General features: G+C 54.1%; 2 protein-coding genes across 3 annotated transcripts in view; one reads left to right on the forward strand and one right to left on the reverse strand.

Moving 5' to 3' along the window:
- The first annotated feature begins 85 nt into the window (after positions 1-85).
- On the forward strand, positions 86-2,130 carry Bloc1s3 (biogenesis of lysosomal organelles complex 1 subunit 3). 2 transcript variants are annotated; one of them, XM_040734361.1, is made up of 2 exons: positions 86-162; positions 1,402-2,130. In XM_040734361.1, the coding sequence occupies exon 2, from the start codon at positions 1,412-1,414 to the stop codon at positions 2,003-2,005; it is 594 nt and encodes a 197-aa protein (XP_040590295.1). In that variant the 5' UTR covers positions 86-162; positions 1,402-1,411; the 3' UTR covers positions 2,006-2,130. The 2 variants fall into 2 exon arrangements, with proteins under 2 accessions (XP_040590295.1, XP_005086365.1); XM_005086308.4 differs by having other exon boundaries at positions 162-293.
- Positions 2,131-10,946: 8,816 nt separating this feature from the next.
- Exoc3l2 (exocyst complex component 3 like 2) overlaps positions 10,947-22,422 on the reverse strand; it is a 29,638-nt gene continuing 18,162 nt past the window's right edge. Inside the window, exons 6-12 of the mRNA XM_040734492.1 lie at positions 22,012-22,112; positions 21,220-21,330; positions 19,989-20,124; positions 16,069-16,191; positions 15,555-15,710; positions 13,764-13,885; positions 10,947-12,479 (exon numbers count right to left, since the gene is read on the reverse strand). Coding sequence (XP_040590426.1) covers positions 12,188-12,479; positions 13,764-13,885; positions 15,555-15,710; positions 16,069-16,191; positions 19,989-20,124; positions 21,220-21,330; positions 22,012-22,112 — 1,041 coding nt within the window. The 3' untranslated portion in view covers positions 10,947-12,187. The remainder of the gene's footprint in view (positions 12,480-13,763; positions 13,886-15,554; positions 15,711-16,068; positions 16,192-19,988; positions 20,125-21,219; positions 21,331-22,011; positions 22,113-22,422) is intronic.

A 22,422-nucleotide genomic window follows, 5' to 3' on the forward strand; every position in this document is an offset into this window, starting at 1 on the left:
GTTTTCTGGCACGGCCCCGCCCCTTCTCGGGGCGGGTCCATCGAGTCCCTTCCCGGGCCGCGCACGTTAACCTCTTCCGCCCTTACTTCGCTTCCCTCGCAGTTTCCGGGTCTTTGGACGTTCCCATTGGCCGAGTCTCAGATCCTAGGTGACGGTCCTAAGGTAAAAGAGAAAAAAAGCCACCGCTTCCCTATTGGCCGGGCCACGGTCACATGACCCCGTGCGGCGGCGGCGGCGGCGGCCTCACTTCCGCCGGGCGGCGGGTCCCGCGGGCTCGGAGTTCCGGAGATCTGGTAGGGCCTTCTGGGGCTGCGGCGGCGTCGGGCCCCGTTGCTGTCCCCCCCGCTGGTGTCCGCCCCGGGGCCTCCGCTGCCTGCGGCGGTGGAGGGTGTGGTCCGCGCTGGAGGACCCCGGGGGCCCCGGGTGACAAGTGATGTGGAGTCGGGGGTCGCCCTGCTTAGTTCTGGATGGCCTGGGACTCAAGATCCGCCTGCGCCTGCCTCCGGAGCGCTGGGATTAGAGGCGCCATCATTATTATTATTTTATTATTAATGTTACTATTCACAGAGATCCGCCTGCCCCTGCCTCCTGAGGGCTGGGATTAGAGGCCCCATCGTTATTATTATTTTACTATTATTATTGTTACTATTCACAGAGATCCGCCTGCGCCTTCTTCCTGAGGGCTGGGATTAGAGGCGCCATTATTATTATTTTATTATTATTATTATTACTCACAGAGATCCTCCTGCCTCTGCCTCCCAAGCGCTTGGATTAGAGGCGTCATTATTATTGTTGTTATTATTATTATCATTACTCACAGATCCGCTTGCCTTTGCCTCCCAAGGGCTGGGATTAAAAGCGCTATTATTATTATTATTATTATAGAGATCCGCCTGCCTCTGCCTCCCAAGCGCTTGGATTAAAGGCGCTAGTATTTTAATTTATTTTGGTCTTTTCAAGACAGGGTTTCTCTGTGTAGCCCTGGCTGTCCTGGAACTCACTCTTATAGACCAGGCTGGTCTCGAACTCACAGAGATCCGCCTGCCTCTGCCTCCAGAGCGCTGGGATTAGAGGCGTTCTTATTTCATATTTATTTAGTGCGCGCGCGCTCCACAACACGCGTGCAGAAGTCACAGACAGCTTGTGGATCTCACGGCTGCAAGCGCTTTACCCCCCCCCCCCCAGTCATCCCAGGGTCCTGGTTCTAATGCTTTGCTCGGCCGGTCCTCGGTGCCCCCCACCCCACCCCGGTGTGCATACGGTTGATTCTGAGATGCAGAATTCCAACCCGCGCGTCCACCGGAGGAGCCCGAGGCCGGGCGGGTGCTGGCTGGGGGCGGCGGCGGCGGAGGGGCTGCTACTCCCGACCTCACCCCCAGCCCCCGCGCCCCTCTTCCCCAGGCTGCGCCCCATGGCGTCGTCCCAGGGTCGGCGGCGGAGATCGGGGACGGTGGTACCCGGGGAAGCGGCGGAGACCGACTCGGAGCTGTCCGCGTCCTCGTCGGAGGAGGAGGAGCTGTACCTGGGTCCCTCGGGCCCGACGCGCGGCCGCCCCACGGGGCTCCGTGTGGCCGGGGAGGCGGCGGAGACCGACTCGGAGCCGGAGCCGGAGCCCACGGCGGCGCCAGGAGACCTGCCCCCTCTCGTGGTGCAGCGTGAGGCGGCGGCGGAGACGTGGGGCACCGAGGAGACCCCGGCCGTCGCGCCCGCGCGCTCGCTCCTGCAGCTCCGGCTGGCCGAGAGCCAGACGCGCCTGGACCACGACGCGGCGGCCGCGGTGAGCAGCGTGTACCGCCGTGCGGGCCGGGATGTGGCCGCCCTGGCCGGGAGGCTGGCAGCTGCTCAAGCCACGGGCTTAGCGGCCGCGCACAGCGTGCGCATGGCTCGCGGGGACCTCTGTGCCCTCGCCGAGCGCCTGGACATCGTGGCTGGCTGTCGCCTGCTGCCGGACATACGAGGGCTGCCGGGCATGGAGTCTGAGCAGGACCCAGGACCCAGAGCCTAGGCTGCCACCCTGTGTCCCCCGTCCTGTCCCTTCCCCCTCCCACCCGACTCCCCTTTGATCTCGGATCTCCGCGGGCCCCCAATGTGTGGTAGCCTTTGATTTATTCCGACACCCTGGCATCTTCATTGGTTTGCCTCGATTTTATTTATTCTTCGAACGGTTCTGGAATTCTCCACCCCCAAAACTCGGTCCAGGTTTTGTGGGCATCAGCTCTGGTCTGTTTCCTAAATCAAGCTTTACTCTTGGGCTAGGCTGGGCTTTGATTTCTTTTGTGGAACCTTCCTGGGTCTAGGCTGGAGAGGGGAGGGGACTCCCTCTAGCTTACATTCTCAAATGATGGCCACTCCTGACCCAAGGGGACCTTCCCACACGCCCCACAGACCACTGTGGCGGCACGCGGGAACCAAGCCAGACCTAGGTCATAACCCTTGACCCACCCATCGGGCCCTGTGGACAGGGCAGCACCCCCTGGTGATTTTTGTCACTGTAAGACCTGAATGACTACCTACCACTCACTGTGGTGGTTTCTGGACGCCAAAAGGACGTGGATTTCTGACCTCGCTGGGCACTAAGGACAACAGTTCCGTTTTTTTTTTTGTTTGTTTGTTTGTTTGTTTGTTTGTTTTGCCTGTTTGGGTCCTGGCTTTGCTCTCTCTTGGCCCTATTCGTAGTCACTCCCTTTGTCTTACTGTCCAGTCCCAAGCTGACTCCTAGGATGCAGAGGTGGGGGAGAAATTCTCTGGACTGACAAGGCGTCAGTTTCGCTGTCTTCCACCTAAGTGAAGTGAATGGTGATTTCTCCAGAGAAGGGTCCCAGAGGCACCGGCCCAGCCTGTTTCAGGTGAATGTGGGGTCTGGAGAGAGATGGTCAGAAGCACTGACAGCCCTTGCAGCTGTCCCCAGGTCAGTCCCCAACACCTGTCGGCAGCTCACAGCTGTACCCTCAGCTCCCGTTTATCCAGTGTCCCCTTCTGGATGCACATATACACACTACCACATACAGCACACATCAATAGAAACTTCAAGGTAAAGCTCTTAGAAAATCAGAGCCTAGAGATGGAGAGACAGCTCAGCAATGAAGAGCACTGGCTGCTCTTCCAGAGGACCCGGGTTCAATTCCCAGCACCCACATGGAGGCTCACAAGTGTCTAACTCCAGTTCCTGGTGATCTGGCGTCCTCACACAGACATACATGCGGGCAAAACACCAATGCACATAAAAATAGACAAAATCATTATTGCCTTCATAATACAATTAGTATATTCTTTTTTTTCTCCCCCTCAAGACAGGGTTTCTCTGTGGCTTTGGAGGCTGTCCTGGAACTAGCTCTTGTAGACCAGGCTGGCCTCAAACTCACAGTAATTTGCCTGCCTCTGCCTCCCGAGTTCTGGGGCTACAGGCATGCACCACCACTGCCCAGTTGCCTAAGGTAACTTTGGATGCACTGTGGAGCTCCACTGACCACAAACTCAGCAATCCTTCTGCCGCAGCCTGCCAACTACAGGGTTCTAGGTAGGGCAAAACCAGGTGGCTTAGTGGCTAAGAACACTTGCTTTGGAAGTATGTGGACCTGGGTTCCAGCACACATGTAAAAAGCTAGGCATAACAGGGCTGTGGTGGTGGTGGGGGCGGCGGGGGGCGGTGGCGGCGCACGCCTTTAATCCCGACACTCAGGAGGCAGAGGCAGGTGGATGTCTGTGAGTTCGAGGCCAGCCTGGTCTACAGAGCGAGTTCCAGGACAGCCAGGACTGTGCACAGAAAAAGCCCAGTCTCGGAAAACAAAGACCAAAGCTAGGCATAGGTGCTCATGCTGTAACCATAGCATTGGTGGTGGGGAGGACAGTGGATCCTGAGAGCTTGCTGACCAGCCAACAGAGCAGGAAAGGCATGCTTCCGGTTCAGTGGGACCCTGTCCCAAAGCAGTAAGGCAAAGGACCAGGGGTGAGGGTAACAGAAGAGGACACCCAGCAACCTACTCTGGCATCAACATGGGCACATGTGTACTCACACTGTGTGCACGCGCTCACACACACACACACTCAGAATAGAATAGAGGTCTACAGTGTCTCCAACCAGGATCTGGCTGGGTCCAAGTTGGGGGTGAACCAACCAACAGGCAGAATCTGTAGTTGATGCAGGAATGTAGCTGCAGCTAGGGAAGGGACAGGGGTGGGGCTGAGGGTCCGACACCCTCCCCCTTCTATCCCTTCTACAGAGCAAGGGAAAGAGCAAAGTGCAGTTGGACTTCGCCTGATCTTGGAGCTCTGTCCCCATCTATGCGGTCTCCTGCGTGGGCACAGTGTCTCTGAGCCTGTCTTTTCTGAATGACTGGAGTGACCAGGCTGGTCTCGCTTGCACAGTGAACACTGTAAGCATGTCCTGTACATTCCGAGGTGCGATTAAGCCAGTTACACTATCCTTGAAGTGGGACACTGTTCCCAGCCAGCTGGTCCTCTCCCTGGCTCTCTGCTGCCCTCTGTTGGAAATCCTGAGAAGACGGGATGTAGTTGCCTGTGGGAATTCAGGGCAACAGTCACAACCTACTGTCCCTAGGGAGACCCCTTCCGAGATACCTTGTCTACCTTGATACACATGTCTACCTTGAGCCTGGCTCTGACCCTTCATATTCTCCTGTTCTAACTTTTCAAAAATTAATTATCTTGGGTGGGAAACTGTACTGCCACCTGTAGCTTATGGATGATCTAAATTTTTATTTAAAAAATTTTGGGGGAGTGGGCATGGTCTCATGTACCCCAGGCTGCCAGGAATCCCCTGGAGATAACCTTGGGCTGCTGTTTTTTGAGATTATAGACCTATGCCAATGCTCCAGGATGATTTTTTTTTTTTAGCATCTTATATTTGGGTTTTGGAGACAGGGTTTCTCTGTGTAACTCTGGCTGTCCTGGAGCTCACTATGTAGACCAGGCTGACCTCAAACTCAGAGCACTTTCTGCCACTACATCTGAGTGCTGAGATTAAAGGTGTGTGAAACCACACCTGACTTTTAGTTTTAAAAATATCTGGCCAGGCGGCGGTGGTGGCGCACACCTTTAATCCCAGCACTTGGGAGGCAGAGGCAGGTGGATATCTGTGAGTTCCAGGCCAGCCTGGTCTACAGAGTAAGATCCAGGACAGTTATACAGAGAAACCTTGTCCTGAAAAACCATTTAAAAAATAAAAAAGATTTACTGTGTGTACCTGTGTATGGTGTGTGCATGGGTGTGTGTGTGTCTGTTTGTCTGTCTATGTATCTGTGTGTACAGCCCTCAGAGGCTAGGAGAGGGCGTCAGACATGGTGGTGCTGGAGATACAGGTGACTTATGAGTCTGATGTGGGTCCTGGGAAGCAAACTTGGATCTTCTGGAAAAGCAACAAGCACACTTACCATGGAAACAGCTCTCCAGCCCCCACTTGCTTAACTGTATTTTAAATTACATCCATTTTTAAATTTAGTGTGTTGTGTGGCACATGTACTGGGACCTGCACACGATGGTCAGACGTAACGGTCAGATCTCTACTTCCACCATGTGGGTCCCCAGACTAGACTCGGGACATCACGCTTGGTGGCAAGCTCCTTTACCTGCAGGCCAGCGAGATGGCCCTCGGGTAGCTTTACGATCCCATTTTATTTTCACTAGAGGTTTTGTACCTGTGGCTCTTTAAAAAAAAAAAAAACATTTTGTTTGGTCAGACCATGGTGGTGGCGCACACCTTTAATCCCAGCGCTCTGGAGACAGAGGCAGGCGGATCTCTGTGAGTTCGAGGCTGGGCTGGACCGATAGCCTCCAAAACAATACAGAGAAACCCTGTCTCAAACAACAAACAAACAAATCACTGTGTGTGTGTGTTCATGTGTGTATGTGTGTGTTCATCTGTGTGTGTTCATGTGTGTGTATGTTCATGTGTGTGTGTTCATGTGTGTATGTGTGTGTTCATCTGTGTGTGTGTGTATTCATCCCAAGCATGGTGTGCCCCAGTGCCTGTGTAAGCTCAGAGGATAGCCTTGGGTCCTTGTCTTCTATCTTGGTTCACTGTTGCCTACACCAGGTTAGCTGACCCAAAAGTTCCTGGGAATTCTCCCGTGTCTGCCTCTTGTCTTAGCAAAGGAGAATTACAAATGTCCTCTAGTGCCCGGCTTTATGGAAGTTCCCAGGAGGATTTGAACTCAGGACCTCACACTTGTGAATCTCCCCCTGGGGCCCTTGGTTCTAACATTCCAGAAGCTTGTCTCCATCTATAACTGATCGAAGATGACCTTCAGGGGACACAGCACTGACAGACAGGGAGCCGTCTCCCTACTCCGGTTCTGTCCCCCCTAAGGTCCATCTCTCCATTTCCCCTGCCTCAGCCCAAACCAGGTGCGTGTTTCTCGGCAAATAGTTAATTTTGTGCAAAAGAAACCTAACTCATTCGAAGACGGAACTCAGGCATCTGGTAGCTCTTCCTCTTGCCCCAGGCCTCTCTGTGACATTCCACGGACTGTCACTGCAGATAAGTTCCTGAACCTTTGGTATGTCTAAATATCCTATTTTGTCTCCTGCTTTGAAAGAATGTTTTCAATCGGGTCATCCAGATGGCTCAGGAAGAAAAGGCTCCCGACAACGCGCCAGACCTGAGTTCCATCTCCGGCTCCCACATGGTGGTGGAAGAGGAGAACCCTCTCTTGTCCTCTGACCTTCACATGCACCACGGCGCACACACATAAATAAACAAGCAACACAAATATTTAAAGGATACGGTCGGAAGGCAAGTCATGGCTAGATATTGTTTGTAAGATCGAAACATTACCAAGCGTTTTCTCTGACCACAGCGGAAATTCAAATCAAGGGACGTCTGAAAACACCACAAGTATTTGGAAAGTAAATAGCCCAGAGGTCAAAAAGGGAAGTTAAAAAATAGGAATTATATGAAACTAAAATGAGAGAGAAAATAGGAATGGGGGAGGGTAGTGAGTCGGCTGTTTGGGTAAACGCGTGGCAGCCATACCTGATGCTCAGAGTTAAATTCCTGGGACCCTGTGTTGAAAGCAGAGGAGTCGCCTCTGAGCTCAGCCGTTTACACACCACACATAAGTACATAAATGCGAGGAGAGAGAGAACAAAAGAACCAGGCTCTGAGGTACATGCCTGTGGTCGCCATACTTAGAAGGCTGAGGCAGGGGCATGAGATGTTCGAGGCCAGCCTCAGCTGAGTGTGGAGTCTTTTTTTTTTTTTTTTTTGGTTTTTCGAGACAGGGTTTCTCTGCATTGTATTGGAGGCTGTCCTGGAACTCGCTCTTGTAGACCAGGATGGTCTCGAACTCACAGAGATCCGCCTGCCTCTGCCTCCCGAGTGCTGGGATTAAAGGCGTGGCCACCAACGCCCGGGCTGAGTGTGGATTCTACATCCAACAATACCTACTTACAGACCTGAAAGTTAGGACACCCCTCCCTCCGCGTGTGCTCTGGGGCACCGGGCAAGCATCAGTTGTCTTAGGGTTCTGTGGATACAGATGCTGACATGCTCCCTCCCCACAAATGGGGAGTTTGGGGAATATTCTAGATCAGAACAGCAAGCACCCACAGAAGTGTTTCTTTTTTTTTGTGAGGCAGGATTTCTCTGTGGCTTTGGAGGCTGTCCTGGAACTCACTCTTGTAGACCAGGATGGTCTCGAACTCACAGAGATCCACCTGCCTCTGCCTCCCGAGTGCTGGGATTAAAGGCGTGCGCCACCAATGCCCGGCCCAGAAGTGTTTCTAAAATAAATCTCTTCCTTCTGAGAGTCGTAAACAATGGCTCCCTCCTCCCAGGGTCCCAGAGACAAACTGAGGCACGTTCTGCCCTAGCTCACCCGGGGAACCGGAGGGTTTGTTAGGTTTCCTTACAGAGCAGGGTGAGGGGCTACGGCAGCAGCCACACTGTAGGGTCCGCACCCAGCAGGAATGACGATGCCCTCACCACTGTGTAGATGAAGCCCCCTGCCCCTAGTCCTTTCCAGCCACATGCCTCTCCCCCAGGCACAAGCATTTAGGGCAGAATTGCCTACAGCTGGCTGGGAGAGGCTGCCGGACACCGCGCAACGGAATGCCAACAGTCAACAAACCCAGCTGTGGTGATGTTTTGCATCTGCCCAGCCCAACTCCTGGATATGGCAGTAGTTTGGTTTGTTAGATGCTCCAACAGACGGTACAGAAGGCCAGAGGACAATTGGTGAGGGCTATCTCCTCCTGCCCTGTGAGTTCCAAGGCTCAAGCTCAGGTTATAAGACTTGGCAGTTAGTGAGTGAGTGCCTTTGTATGCCGAGCCGCTCACCAGGCCCTGGTCTCCAGTCTGTAATCACATACACACTATTCCTTTGGGGCCACAGCAGACCACACTGTATGCTTTCCCCATTGGTGTTTTGTGATCCCTTGATATTACCCAAGTGCTCTACCACTGAGCCACGCCCCCAGCCCCTCACTGGGGGATTCTAGGCAGGGGCTCTACCACTGAGCCACGCCCCCAGCCCCTCACTGGGGGATTCTAGGCAGGGGCTCTGCCACTGAGCCACGCCCCCAGCTCCTCACTGGGGGATTCTAGGCAGGGGCTCTACCACTGAGCCTCACTGTAGGACTTGAGGTAAGGGTGTAGCCACTGATTTGTACCCTTGCTTCTTTGAGATGAGACGTCACCACACTGGCCTTCCCCTCACAGGTCTCCTATCTCTGTGGCTCCACATCTAGACCCTGCTGTCTTTGGATTCTGGCTCCAGTTTGTTGATGCAGTGAATGACTGTGACCCCAAACCCAGGAAGAGAGTCTTCCCTCCTCCATTTCCTTACCAGCAGGGGTTGGGCCCAGAGGAGTCAAAACCCACTCTGTACCCAGCTTCATCCATTTACATCTCTCGGTGTGAGATTTTCAGAGCTAATCTGAATTACGTCCTCTTTTTTTTTTTTTTTTCTTTTTTGGTTTTTCGAGACAGGGTTTCTCTGTATTGTTTTGGAGCCTGTCCTGGAACTCACTTGGTAGACCAGGCTGGTCTCGAACTCACAGTGATCCGCCTGTCTCTGCCTCCCGAGTGCTGGGATTAAAGGCGTGCGCCACCAACGCCCGGCTTGAATTACACCCTCTTTAGAGATTTACTTACCATTTAACAATTTTCAAGATAGATTTATTTGCTTTATGTGTTTGGCCAACAAGTATGTACATGTACCACACATGCAGGCTTGGTGTCTGGGCGGGGTTAGAAGGTGGCATCAGGTCCCCTGGGACTGGTGTTATAGGCAGCTTTGAGCTACCACATGGGTTCTGGGAACTGAATCCAGGTCCTCTGGAAGACAAGTCCTCTTAATTGCCACACCATCTTTCTGGACATGTTCGTTGGCTTGTTTATAATAACGTATCTTTTTGTGGGTGAGTTAAGTGTGTAAATGAGCCAGGCGTTAGTGGTGCACACCTTTAATCCCAGCACTCGGGAGGTAGAGGCAGGCGGATCTCTGTGAGTTCGAGGCCAGGCTGGACCGACAGCCTCCAAAACAATACAGAGAAACCCTGTCTCGTAAAACCAAAAAAAAAAAAAAAGTGTGTAAATGAATCTGGATGGCTGAAGATACCAGAAGCACTGGATCTCTCTGAACTGCCCGATGCGCATGCTGGGAGCTGAGCTCTAAGACCTTCTGGAAGCTTCGCAAAGGCCTTTTGCCCTGAGCCACCTCCCCAGACTGTCCCTTTTACTGTTTTGAGACAGGGTCTAGCTTTTGTAGCCAGGCTGACTTGGAATTCATGTAGATCAGGTCAGTCCCCAACTCATGACCCTCCTGCTGCAACACTCCAAGCTGGGTGCTAAACATGTGCCACTGTGCCTAGCACGGGTCTGCCATTGCTCTTTGCTGACATGGCTCTCCACGGCACATACACGCACCCCGGTGTCAGTTACTGGACCTTTAGGTGGATTCAGTGTTGAGCTCACTGTGCTGGGTACCATAAGAAGCTGGGCTCCACAGTGACTGCCCAGTTTCAGGCCAGCCATGGGTACATAGAGAGCTGTCTCAAAACAAAACCGAACCAAACCAACAAAAGTCAGGGCATTCATGTCTATAATCCCAGAACTTGAGAGCCTGAGGCAGGAGAATTGAGACTTAGGCTACTCTAGGCTACAGGCAGGATCTTGTCCCAGAATAATAGCTGGGCATGGTGGCGTACACCCTTAATGTCCACTTGGGAGGCAGAGGCAGGAGGATCTCTGTGAGTTCGAGGCCAGCCTGACCTACATAGTGAGTTCCAGGACAGCCAGGGCCACATAGAGACTCTGTCTTAAAAAAGAATCATCTTCTAGGACTGGGGTCTTGGCTGGGGGAGGGGGCGGGCAGAGTGCTTGCCTAAAATGTGAAAATTACTTGGCACACACCCATAATCCCAGGCCTAGGGAGGCAGAGGCAAGGCAAGGTCATTCTCATCGATGTAGTGAATTCAAAGCAGCCGAGGATACCTGAGATCCCATCTGAGGAAAAAAAAGGAAAAGAAACAATATGCATGGCCTTGGAGACAGGGATCACACTGTAAATATACGAAAATATAGAAGCCAGGCATGGTAGCATGTGTTTTTAATCTCAGCACTCAAGAGGCAGAGGCAGGTAGACATCTGTGAGTTCAAGGCCATCCAGGGCTACACAGTAAGACCTTAGCCAAGAAGGGCAGCGGGAATCTACATGCTGTGCGTGTGTTTCTCCATTGTGTGGGTTCAAGGGCTCAAACTCAGTCTGCTAAGCTTGGTGGCAGGCACCTCCACCTGCTAAGCTATCTCTCTGACCCACAGCCACTTTTTGTAGGGTAGGGTCTTGAAAGGCAGTCCAGCCTGGCCCTACTCTTCCGTTATTTCGCCTCAGTACCCAACCTGCTGGGATCACAGTCCTCTGTCACCAAACATGACGCTTTCGGACGACGGGACAGCAAGTCAGAAAATGACGAAACACGAGCACACGGAGATTAAATACGTGTGTAATTGTACAAGCCCCCACAAAGGCGATGTTCTGCCCGGTCAGTTCCCCTCTCCTGGACGTCAAAGACATCGAGGCGTCACTCTCAGAAGCTCAAGGAAGGAGGAGGGACATCCTCTGGGCCTCTTACGGAGACCCGGGCAGAGAGAAATTAAGCAATTTCCCAGGGGAGGCAGGAAGCACAGCCCAGAGACCAACGGCTTCCCCTCCGAAGCACACAGCCCGGAGGCTCTCAGAGTCCTGAGTCCCCATGCTGTTGCCAGTGTCCAGACCTGCGTGAGGTTCCAACCCCGGCCCCTGTGCTGACCCCTGGCTGCCTCCTCTTTCTGACTTCTCAGGGAAAAAAAATAAAATAAAACACAACCCAGGCCAGGAAGCATCCATCACAAGCTGTCCCGCTGAGGCCGGAGGGGCAGAGGTCAGCAGGCAGATGACCTCAAGGACTCTGTGAGGACTGGGCTCCGGCTGGGCTCCGGCTTAAGAGTCTGGAAAAATTTCCCACCCAGAGACTTTTCCTGCATCAACCCAGGAGGGCGCCCTGGATGCCGCCGGCCCAACCCCCCAGCTCCTTCCTCTCTGGACAAGGTTCCCTGCTAAGCATGGATGGGGATACTGTGCCAAGGTGGCAACCGCAAACCCAGACCAACGTCAGACACCGGGATAAATAACGCAGCGCTGTCCGGCTCAGAGTGGTCAGGTGCCTGCCTCGGGGTCACACAGATGGAGGACTCGCTATCAACGGGCGCCCGGGCAGTGTCTGGCCTTCCACGGCTTCTGCCCATGTTCACCGTGCTCCCGAGGAGTTGGACCCCAGCCCTGGTGGCCTTGGGTGTGTGCTAAGAGAGCTTGGCCCTGGGCCCTGTCTTCCCGCCCTCGCACTTGGGACTCAGCCCTTCCTAGTGTTAAATAGAAACCTCTTTATTCTAAGTATCTACCGTTCCTTGATACGTTGGATTGGGGCCAGACCTTGAGGTGAGGGGAAAGGAGGTGGGGCGGGGATATTTCTGTAGAGCCTTCCAGAAGGCTCCCCGCCATGCTGGGCTAAGGGGAGGAGGGTGCTGGGAACTCTTTCTCGCTAAACCTGGCCTCTGTTTCCCTTCTAGAGGGGACGCTCCGGGCTGGGTGGGATACCTAAGGCACCTCCCGTCCCAGAGGTCTGTGTCTCCGGCAAGTAGTCACATGGAAGGGAGGAGGGTGTCTCAGCAGCAACATGGGCACCCGGAGCCTCAGCGTTGGGCTCGGGCTCTAAGTGACGAAGGAGGACGAGGCCGCAGGGGCAGACAAGCCAGACTGGGCCTGGCCAGCCGGGAGACGGGGAGGCGCCCCAGGAAGAGAGGGAGGCCGAGGCAGAAGGATGAGCGGGGCACAGGGATGTCAGAAAAGAAGGCGCGGTCCCGAGGGGGCGATAGGGTACCACCTTCAGATAGTTCCAGGTCCCGGGCCACCGCCAGAATCTCCTGGCGGGCAGCTGTGTTTCGAAGTCCTCTGATGTCCAGGAGGGCTGCCACATGCTTCCGCCTGGCGGGAGAGGGACACAGAGGTACACTTACTCGAGGGTCCTGGCACCCCGACAGGCACCCAGCCCATCAGCGCACCCGGCCCGAACTCTGAAACTCTTCTCATTTCCTTGGGTCATCTCTTGTTCCAATCTGCAGCCACTTCCAAATTTTTCGTGTAGAGCCTTCCAGAATGCTCACCTCCAAGCCCAATAGTAAAAAGTATATTTTTGTCCAACGTCTCTAGTCCTTGTTAATTAACTGTCAGTCTTCACCCTGACTTGCTTCAGCAGTTTCCTTTTTAAAACAATTTTTACAGTAATGGAACTGGAGCAAGGATCTCATGCCTGGATGGTTCTAGGCAGGGGCTCCACCACTGAGCCACGCCCCAGCCCCTCACTGGGGATTCTAGGCAGTGCTGCCTGCTGGCCACATCTCTAGCTGTCATTTAAGCATTTAAATCTTTTTTTTTTTTTTTGGTTTTGTTTTGTTTTTCGAGACAGGGTTTCTCTGTATTGTTTTTGGAACCTGTCCTGGAACTCACTTGGTAGACCAGGCTGGTCTCGAACTCACAGAGATCCGCCTGCCTCTGCCTCTGGGATTAAAGATGTGCACCACCAATGCCCGGCAAGCATTTAAATCTTTCAAAGTCACTTTCTTTTTCTTTCTTTGTTTTTGTTTTTGTTTTTTTCTTTGAGACTGGGTCTCTATATAGTTCTGGCTATCCTGGAACTCACTCTGTACACCAGGCTGGTCTCAAACTCACAGATCCACCTAACCCCTGCCTCCGGAGTGCTGGGATTAAAGGCGAGCGCCACCACACCAGGCTGCTCTGTAGTTACTGTCAAACTGTCGTAGATAATGATGAATAATGATGACGGTGCAATCCCCGCATCCAGTCCACAATTAGGGTATTACCATTCCCAGGCAGCAGACAAGTATAAGGAGACTCAGGGAATGTCCCATCAAAAGGAAGTGGCCCACCTAGATTTGGACGTGTCAGTTGCTGTCCCCTGAGTGTGCGCCCGCATGCCCATGTGTGTCCCGAGTCCCCGGCGGTTCCCTGCATGGCCAGCCCTTCCTGCCGCCGCCGGGAGGCCTGCGCCCCCCTTGCCCTGGGCTTCCTGTGGCCGCTTGTTTGTTTGCGAGCACTGGTGGCGGCGGCTGAAGGAGGGAAATCGTATTGAGAATGCCCTGGTTCCAGCAGGAAACGGCCATCAGACACGCTCGCCGCCACCCTGCCTTGGCGCGGGCCAGGAAACGCTGGGACGGATGCCAAGGAGACCCGGGCCTGGCCGCATCTCACCTGATGTCTGGGTAGTCGCGCACCAGCACCCCGACCTCCACCTGGATGCTCGGAGTGTCCTCCAACTGCAGGATCTCGGCCAAATGCGGCACCACCTGGTCGAGCCAGGAAGCCTGGGACTCCTGCGGGGACAAGAGCTCCAGGGTCACCCAGTGCAAACCCCAATACCCCTTTCGTGCTGAGCCCTGCTCCTGCCTAGGCTCTTCCCGTGTGTAAAAGGACTCAGAAGGCAGCTAACCAGCGGTTAGCTAGAACCTTTGCTTATATGAATCCAGGGTTGGGAAACGTGATTTAAGACCTGCCAGTTGGTCAAGCAGTGGTGGCTCACGCCTTTAATCCCAGCACTGTGGAGGCAGAGGCAGGCGGATCTTTGTGAGTTCAAGTCCAGCTTGATCTACAGTCCAGAACAGCCAGGTCTACATAGAGAGACCCTGTCTCAAAACAAACAAACAAACAAACCTAATCCAGGCAGGGGATCTGGAGTTAAAAGTCATCTTCAGCCATAAGGAGTTGGAGGCCAGTCTCAGTAACACAAGACCTTATATCCCAAACCAAAACCAAACAAAAATGCCAACACTAGGTAGGCCGAGGCAGGGTAGGGGTGTGGGGGTGTGGGGGTAGAGGTGGGGGGTGGAGGCATGGGAGTTTGGGGCTATAGAGCCAGAGGCACTCTGGAAAGACAAGAGCAAGGACATAGATGCTTGATAAACTGAGGTCCTGTGTCAATTCCTCGTGGGGGAGGGGAGCATAAAGTAGACTCTAAGTGGGGGTTGAGGCTCTGGGCTGCATTTCAGGCACTGCCACCAACAGAGAAAAGTGAAAAAAATGTTACCATGCAGAGAGCACAGCTAAGACGCCCTGGGGGAGTAGCGTTCTGTGCTCGGTCCTGCTCTGCCTGCAAGCTCACAATTATCTTGAAAATGTTTCAATAAATGAAACTAAACACAAACTTCCAAGGACACAGGCAGCAGCCCGGGAGTTCATGGGCACCCCCTCCCAGGTCCGCCTATGACAACTGGGCACAAGTAAGATTTGGGACTTCAAATTCTTGGATTTGGTGACACTTGGATTCAGAGGTGTAGCCCTGGCTGGCCTGGGACTCAATATGTAGCCCAGGCTGGCCCCTCGATCATGATCCTCCTGCCTCATCCCTCACGGTGCTGTTATCACAGGATTGTCACACCCACTATATCTTTTTCTTTAAGAAAAGATTTTACGCAGACACAGTGGTGGTGCACACCTTTAATCCCAGCACTCAGGAGGCAGAGGCAGCAGGATCTCTGTGAGTCTGAGGTAAATTTGGTCTACATAGGAAATTCCAGGACAGCTAGGAGTGCACAGAGAGGCCATCTCAAAAACCAAACAAAACAAAAAATTCTGTTATATGTATAGGTGTTCTCTCTGCACCGTGTGGGTGCCTGGAGCCCCAGAAGCCGGAATACAGTGTTGGATGAGTTGCAGACGGTTTGTGGCTGCTGGGAATAGAACTTGAATTCTCTGGGAAAGTAGCCGGGGCTCTTAACCCGGCTGCAGTCCTCGTCCCTCCCCCTCTTTTGGGGTGTTTCTCCGGCCATAAATTCGCAATCCTCCTGCCTCAGCCTCCTGAATGCTGGCTGGCAGGTGTGCACCATCACGAACCCAGTGTCATTGAGGGTCCCTTTCCAAGAGCCTTCCCTCGTGCCGCTTTGGAAGGCAAGCACACCCCTCCCCCCCCCCCCCCCCCCGCCGCCGCCGCCGCCGCCGCCGCCGCCGCCGCGGTCTCCGGTCTCCCAAACGCAGCCCGGCACTCACCAGCCGCCTAAACAGACGCTGCAGCTGCGCTGCGTCCTCGCGGAGTCTCCCGGCCACGCGGCTGCGGGTCCTTGCAGAGCGACAGCGCAGGCGTCCGCGCAGCAGTGGCCGCACGTACTCCACCAGCGCCCGGCGGTGCAGTTCGGCCACCAGCACCTGGGGACAGTGTTAGAACGGGAAACTCTCTAGATCGCTCCGACCCAGCGGGGTCGCGAGGGACCCTGATTCCATGCTTCGCGGGGCACTCACGACGCCCGATGGCAGCCTCTACAGCCAGGCCCTCTCCGGATTCCCTGAGGCTCCCAGACCTTGGGTCTGACATGACACACCCCTGTTCCTGAAGCGAGCCTCCAGGCTCCCCCAAACTCTTCCCACCCTGGCCCCGCACCCTAGTTCCCAGGGAGTGTGTCTCCCATTTGCAGCCCCCAGATCCTGAGGTTCACCAGAGAACCGACCCCCGCTGGTAGGAGAGCACTCTGGGCATCGCCATCCTCCAGCCCTCGGGTCAACGCACCTGGTAAGGCTCGTCCTGCATCCTGCGCAGGGCCAGGGCCTGGGCGCCGAGGGTGCCCACGATGCCATCCAGAGCCTCGGAGCTGCTCAGCCACTTCCTGCGCATCAACTTGTCGAAGTGCGGCTGTGTGGGGCAGTGAGGAAGGGAGGGTTACAGTCTCCTCCTCCAGCCTCCCACACCCCTCTCGGGAAACCTTTGTATCCTTCCGATGCACACTGCACGGGCCGGCCTCCATCTCCCAAGCACTGGCACCCCGGCCTCGGATTACTTCATTTAAACTCTGCCCAAGGCCCTGTGGCCATTGAGGATATATATATATATCGGGGAGCCTTGCCGGGACTCAGATGGCCAGCACAGTGTCAAAAATGGCTTCCTGGCCGGGCGTTGGTGACGCACACCTTTAATCCCAGCACTCGGGAGGCAGAGGCAGGCGGATCTCTGTGAGTTCGAGGCCAGCCTGGTGTACAGAGCGAGTTCCAGGACAGCCTCCAAAACAATACAGAGAAACCCTGTCTCGAAAAACCAACAAAAACAACAACAACAAAAAAAAAAACAGCCCCCGCCCACTTATGCTGTCTGGCTCACTGCTCTCCCCTCTCATCCTCTCTGACCCTTGGGCGCTCTCCCTTCGTCCCTCTCTCCTCCTCCCCTCCCTCTCCCGTAATGAACTCTGTGGTTAAGTTCTCTCTACGGTTCTGCTCCATCTCCCGCCCTTCTGTTTTTAATCTTAAACAAAAGAACAACAATTAGGACTTTGGGGAAAGTGACAACAGAGAATGAAGCCAAGCCTGGCCTCCTATAAGTGCGTTCTGGGGACCTGTGTGATTCCAAAGTCCGATTGGTGGCTTTTCCAGGTGCATGAGGTAGACACATGATGGAGACACATGATGAGGGAGACACTTGAGGGATGCCTCTAGCCCTGGGCAGGGCTGGAGCAAGCAAGGTCTCCTGGGACATGAGTAGGGTCAGTTTTCCCTTACCTGTGGTAGGTTGTAAGTAGGGGACAGAGAGGGTCAGGCTCCCACCCTGCCTGGCATATACCAGCATTTGTGCATACACACCCCCACATATACACACATGCATATACACACATGCATATACATACACACATATATACATACATACGCATACACACACAGTCAAACATACATACACACAAATATATACACACACATATACACATATATATTTACACACACACACACACACACACACACACACACACATACACACGAAGGGACTAGCCCCCTGCTTTAGCAGCCATGACAGACTGCAGAAAAGACTCAAAGTGTGCTTGCCTGACCTTGCTGGGCCTGCCCCATTCACTGGGAGGTCAGAAACCCTCTTGGCAGGGAACCAATCAGAAGTTAGCTGGCGGGGCTGTGCTTTACGGCTCTGGGCGAAGTTTATGATGCAAGTGCATAACAGTGACATACAGAGCATAGCAACCGCCCTGGGAGGGCCTGTGGGCCATAGCAACCAGGTGGCCAATCAGCACAGGGCAGGTCGAATAAGCCCGGAAGAGCACCAATCCTGAGACTGTTGAGGACCCCTAGACACTCCCCTTATACTGCCCAATATAATCAGCATCTCGTGGCTTCTCAGGGTCCTTCTCCAAGCATCCACCCGAGCTAATGGGTTAGCTCATCAAACAACAACAATAACGACTCTTTGCTTTTGCATCGAAATGGGTCTCTTGGTGATTTGGGGGTTTCAGAATTTGGGCATAACAAAACACACACACACACATACACAGAGTCACCTGTATGTGAGCACAGCTCTATCAGCTCTCTCAGAACTTGCTGTATGTCTCAAAACATACAGTATGGCCAGTCGTCGGTGGCGCACGCCTTTAATCCCAGCACTCGGGAGGCAGAGGCAGGCGGATCTCTGTGAGTTCGAGGCCGGGCTGGACCGACAGCCTCCAAAACAATACAGAGAAACCCTGTCTCATAAAAACCAAAAAAAAAAAACCAAAAAAACCCAAAAAAAAATACAGTATGAGGAGAGATGGAGACCAGAGACTTCTCTGGGCATGGAAACTCATGCCTGGAAGCCTGGTATTTGGGAGGGGTGAAGCAGGAGGTCTTGAGAGTTTGAGGCCATCCTGGGCTACCTGGTGAGTTCCAGGCTAGCCAGGACTACATAGAGAGACCCTGTCCCAACACTCCCCCACACACCTTTAATCCCACCCTGAAGAAGCAGAGGCAGGTAGATTTCTGTGAGTTCCAGGTCAACCTGGCAATATAGTGAGACTGTGTCTAAAACAAACAAACAAACAAAATAAGGGACTCAATGGGAGAGAGCTGGGGGTGTGGCTCAGTAGTAGAGCCCTAAAATCCCCCAGGGAGGGGCTGTGGGTGTGGCTCAGTGGTAGAGCCCCTGCTTAGAATCCCCTAGTGAGGGGCTGTGGGCGTGGCTCAGGGGTAGAGCCCCTGCCTAGTGTGGGAAGCCCTGAGCTTGGTCCCCAGCTTCTTAAAGGGACAGGAAAGCAAAACTCTGGCATATCCTGCTGAAGTAAGTGCTTTGGGAGAGGAACCAACAGGAATCAGTACTGGAATTCTCCAGGACCCCTATTCCTCCTCCTCCTCCTGCAAAGATGCAGGTAGAGCTCCACTCATTGTTGACTCGCAACTCCTAGGCTCAAGGGATTCTCCTGCCTCAGCTTTCCTAGTCTCTGGAAGAACAGGTGTGTGCTGGCACACCCAGCTGTCTGGGTCACTGTCCTGTTGAATTTTATGTATTTATTTGTTTTTGTGGGTCAGGGTCTCACTCTGTGACTCTGGCTGCCCTGGAATTCACTTTGTAGACTAGCCTGGCCTCAAACTTCCTCTGTAGCTGGCTGTCCAAAGATACTATATTTTTTAAATGTTGAACTTATTTGTTTTTATTTTATGTGCACATTTGTATGTGGGAGGGTGCTGGATTTCCTGGAACTGGAGAGATTCCACGTGGGTGCTGGGAACTGAACCTGGGTCCTCTGGAAGAGCAGCCAGTGCTCCTAATCATTGAGTCATCTCTCCAGCCCAAGGTACTACATTTTAAGTGGAATAATCAGGGGACATCTCCCTCAGAATGAAAGAATCAGGACTTTGGTGGCGCACACCTTTAAATCACAGGCTCGGGAGGCAGAGGCAGGTGAATCTCTGTGAGTTCGAGACCAGCCTGGTCTACAGAGCGAGTTCCAGGACAGCCTCCAAAACAATACAGAGAAACCCATCTCGAAAATCCCAAATAAACAAACAAATAAATAAAAGGATTTGAAAGAGGCAAGGAGGGCAGGCCACGGGGCTATTGGAGGAAGAGCATCCGAGCCGAGGGAACCGCAAGACCACGCCCTCAGAGGCAGGAAAGCCTACAGAGGCAGATGTTACGATGTGAGTGGAATGGAGACTCAGAATTGGGGGCAGATAAGATCTCAGGATAGCTGAGTAGGGGGGCCGGCGGGGGGGGGCACAGCAAGGCTTCTGACTTTTTAATCGGGGATCCTGGAGTCTAGGGTGATTTCTGAGCAGAGAAAGGGTAAGTAGGGTCCCTTTATACTGCTGGTGAAGGGCCTTTTGCCTCCCTGCGGTCCACACGGGACCCAACCCACGCATTACCCCACCCCTCGCGGCATTTAAAGGGCCAGTATTGCTGGAAGGGGCTCTGGGCCATAGAGAGGCATGACTTTGGGGAAAGCGCTACATAAGCCACCTCTTGCTGGCAGCTCTCCCGCCATCCCGCTGGGCTGCATCCCCCACCATTTCCTTCCTGTGCCCCCCCTTCCTCCCCTCGAACAGTTCCAACGTGGCATTCACCCCCAGCCCTCCCTGTTTCCCCGAACACTGAGTCATGAGTTAGAAGGAACTGTAGAGTGGGTGGCGATGCCAGTCCACCCTGACACCGCCCCCACGCCGGTCCCCGGCCTCACCCCTCACCTGCAGTTCCTGGAACAGCAGTTCAGCAAGGACTCGATGGCAGAGCCGGGTCACGCGGTCCAGAGCGATGGCTGAAGCTTCCCGGGCCGGCTCACTTTCAGGGGGCCCCACCCTGGCCAGTCGCTCAGCCAGAGACCTGTGTGGATGCAGGGGACTCAGAGTCTGGGCCTTCCAGCATCTGGACGGGCCTGCCTGGACCGGCTGCGTCTGGGGTACCAGACCTGTGATCCCAGTGACTGAGGGCCAACCCTGGCTACAGAGTGGATTTAACTGGCTTGACTGGGGCTGGATCAGTGCTTAAGAGGACCCAGGTTTGGTTCCCAGTACCCTCATGGTAGCTCAAAACCATTTCATAACTCCTGTTCCATGGGACCTCACACCCTCTTCTGACGTCGCGTGCAAACACACACACACACACACACACACACACACACACACACACACACAAAGAATAAAATAAATTTCTTTTTAAAAGTCAGAAAGAGAGCCGGGCAGTGGTGGCGCACGCCTTTGATCCCAGCACTCGGGAGGCGGAGGCAGACGGATCTCTGAGTTCGAGGCTAACATGGTCTAACAGTGAGTTCCAGGACAGCCAGGGCTGTTACACAGAGAAACCCTGTCTCAGAAAAACAAAAACAAAAGGAAAGAAAGGTTTCTTCACCTGCATGTGTGTGGGGCCACAGGTGAATGTCAGGTGTCTTCACTAATTGCTTAAATTCTATTTTTAATGTGTATAGGTGTTTCGTCAACATGTATATCACTGTCTGGCCAGTGATACTTTGGAGGCCAGAAGAGGGCTTCAGATCTCATGGAGGTGGAGCTACATACAGTTGTGAACCTGAGGATGCTGGGATTCTAACCTTGGTCCCGTAGAAGAAAGGACAGTGTTCTTAACTACTGAGCCCTCTCCAGCCTCTGCCTTATTTTTTGAGAATAGAGCCTCACTTTGCCCGGCATTTACAATGGCTCCTCCGGATCCAAACTCAGGCTTCCTTCCTGGAATAAACCCGCTGTATTTCTCTAGTTCTAATGCATAGATATTCCCCTTTGATGGATGGATGCTGCCGTCTGGACCATGGGTAACCATCCCCACATCCCCCAGATCCAATGTCGCTAACGTTCCAAGTCTATGCTACCAGCCCTAAGCTCAGTGATACCCGCCCAGGAACCTGCTTCCCCAGGTCAGCTGTCACCCAAGACTCCCACCCAGTGTCCCCATGAGTGTTCTCACCGCAGGGGGGGCCCGCAGTTGACCAGCGAGATGGTCCTGCTGATGTAGGTCTCCGAGGGCAGTTCTCGGGTCCCTGGGTTCTCGTGGAACCGCTCCACTCGCTGTTGGAAGCTGACACACGAGGGGACAATGGGTACAACAGATGACACATGCCACTGGGTCAGAGTCCCAGGCCAGACACACAGCCCTCAATTAAAACAGATCCTGCCTGCCACCATCTCTGAGCCTCATTTTCTTATTTTCAATCACCCACCACAAGTGCTGGAGATTGAACCCAAAACTCTTAGATAGTAGGTAACCCTTCTAGGACTGAGTCACGCCCCAGCCACTCCCTGGGGGATTCTAGGCAGGGGCTCTACCACTGAGCCACGCCCCTGCCCCTCACTGGGGGATTCTAGGCAGGGACTCTACCACTGAGCCACACCCCACCCCCTCACTGGGGGATTCTAGGCAAGTCTTCTATCGCTGAGACATGCCTCCAGGATTACTGTTGTCTTTCTTTTCTTTTTAAAGATTAATTTTATTTTGAATTGTGCAAATTCACATGCATTCTGGTGCCTGGATCCATAGATACTGGATCCCTCGGGAGCAATGTTATGGACAGTTGTGAGCCATCTCACGTCTGTACTGGGACAGAACTCAAGTCCTCTGGTGACCGCTTTTCACCAGCCCTCCTGCTGCTGCTCACCCTGGCTGTCTCAGTGTGAACGGACCCCGAGGGCCAGACTCAGTGTGAACCAGACCCTGACCGCCAGCCCCCTCAGTCTCGTCCTCTCCCCGGCCGCCCCTTACCTCTGCAGGAACTCTGCCAGACCCCCCAGGCAGCAGTGTGCCATCCTCTCCACGAATTCCTGGCTGATGTGGGGGGCTCTCTCTGTGTGCTCCTCCAGCAGCTGTGTGGACGCGAGGAGGAAAAGAGACATGGTGTGTGCATGGGGGTGGTATTCAGTCTCCCTTCCTCCCCTCCCATGCCCCAGGCCAGCCCCTTCCTCCCCTCCCATGCCCCAGGCTAGCCCCTTCCTCCCCTCCCAGGCCCCAGGCTAGCCCCTCCTCCCCCTCCCATGCCCCAGGCTAGCCCCTTCCTCCCCCTCCCATGCCCCAGGCTAGCCCCTCCTCCCCTCCCATGCCCCAGGCTAGCCCCTTCCTCCCCTCCCATGCCCCAGGCTAGCCCCTTCCTCCCCTCCCATGCCCCAGGCTATCCCC

The sequence above is a fragment of the Mesocricetus auratus genome, unplaced genomic scaffold (assembly GCF_017639785.1).
Source record: "Mesocricetus auratus isolate SY011 unplaced genomic scaffold, BCM_Maur_2.0 Super-Scaffold_100038, whole genome shotgun sequence".
Lineage (NCBI taxonomy): Eukaryota > Metazoa > Chordata > Mammalia > Rodentia > Cricetidae > Mesocricetus > Mesocricetus auratus.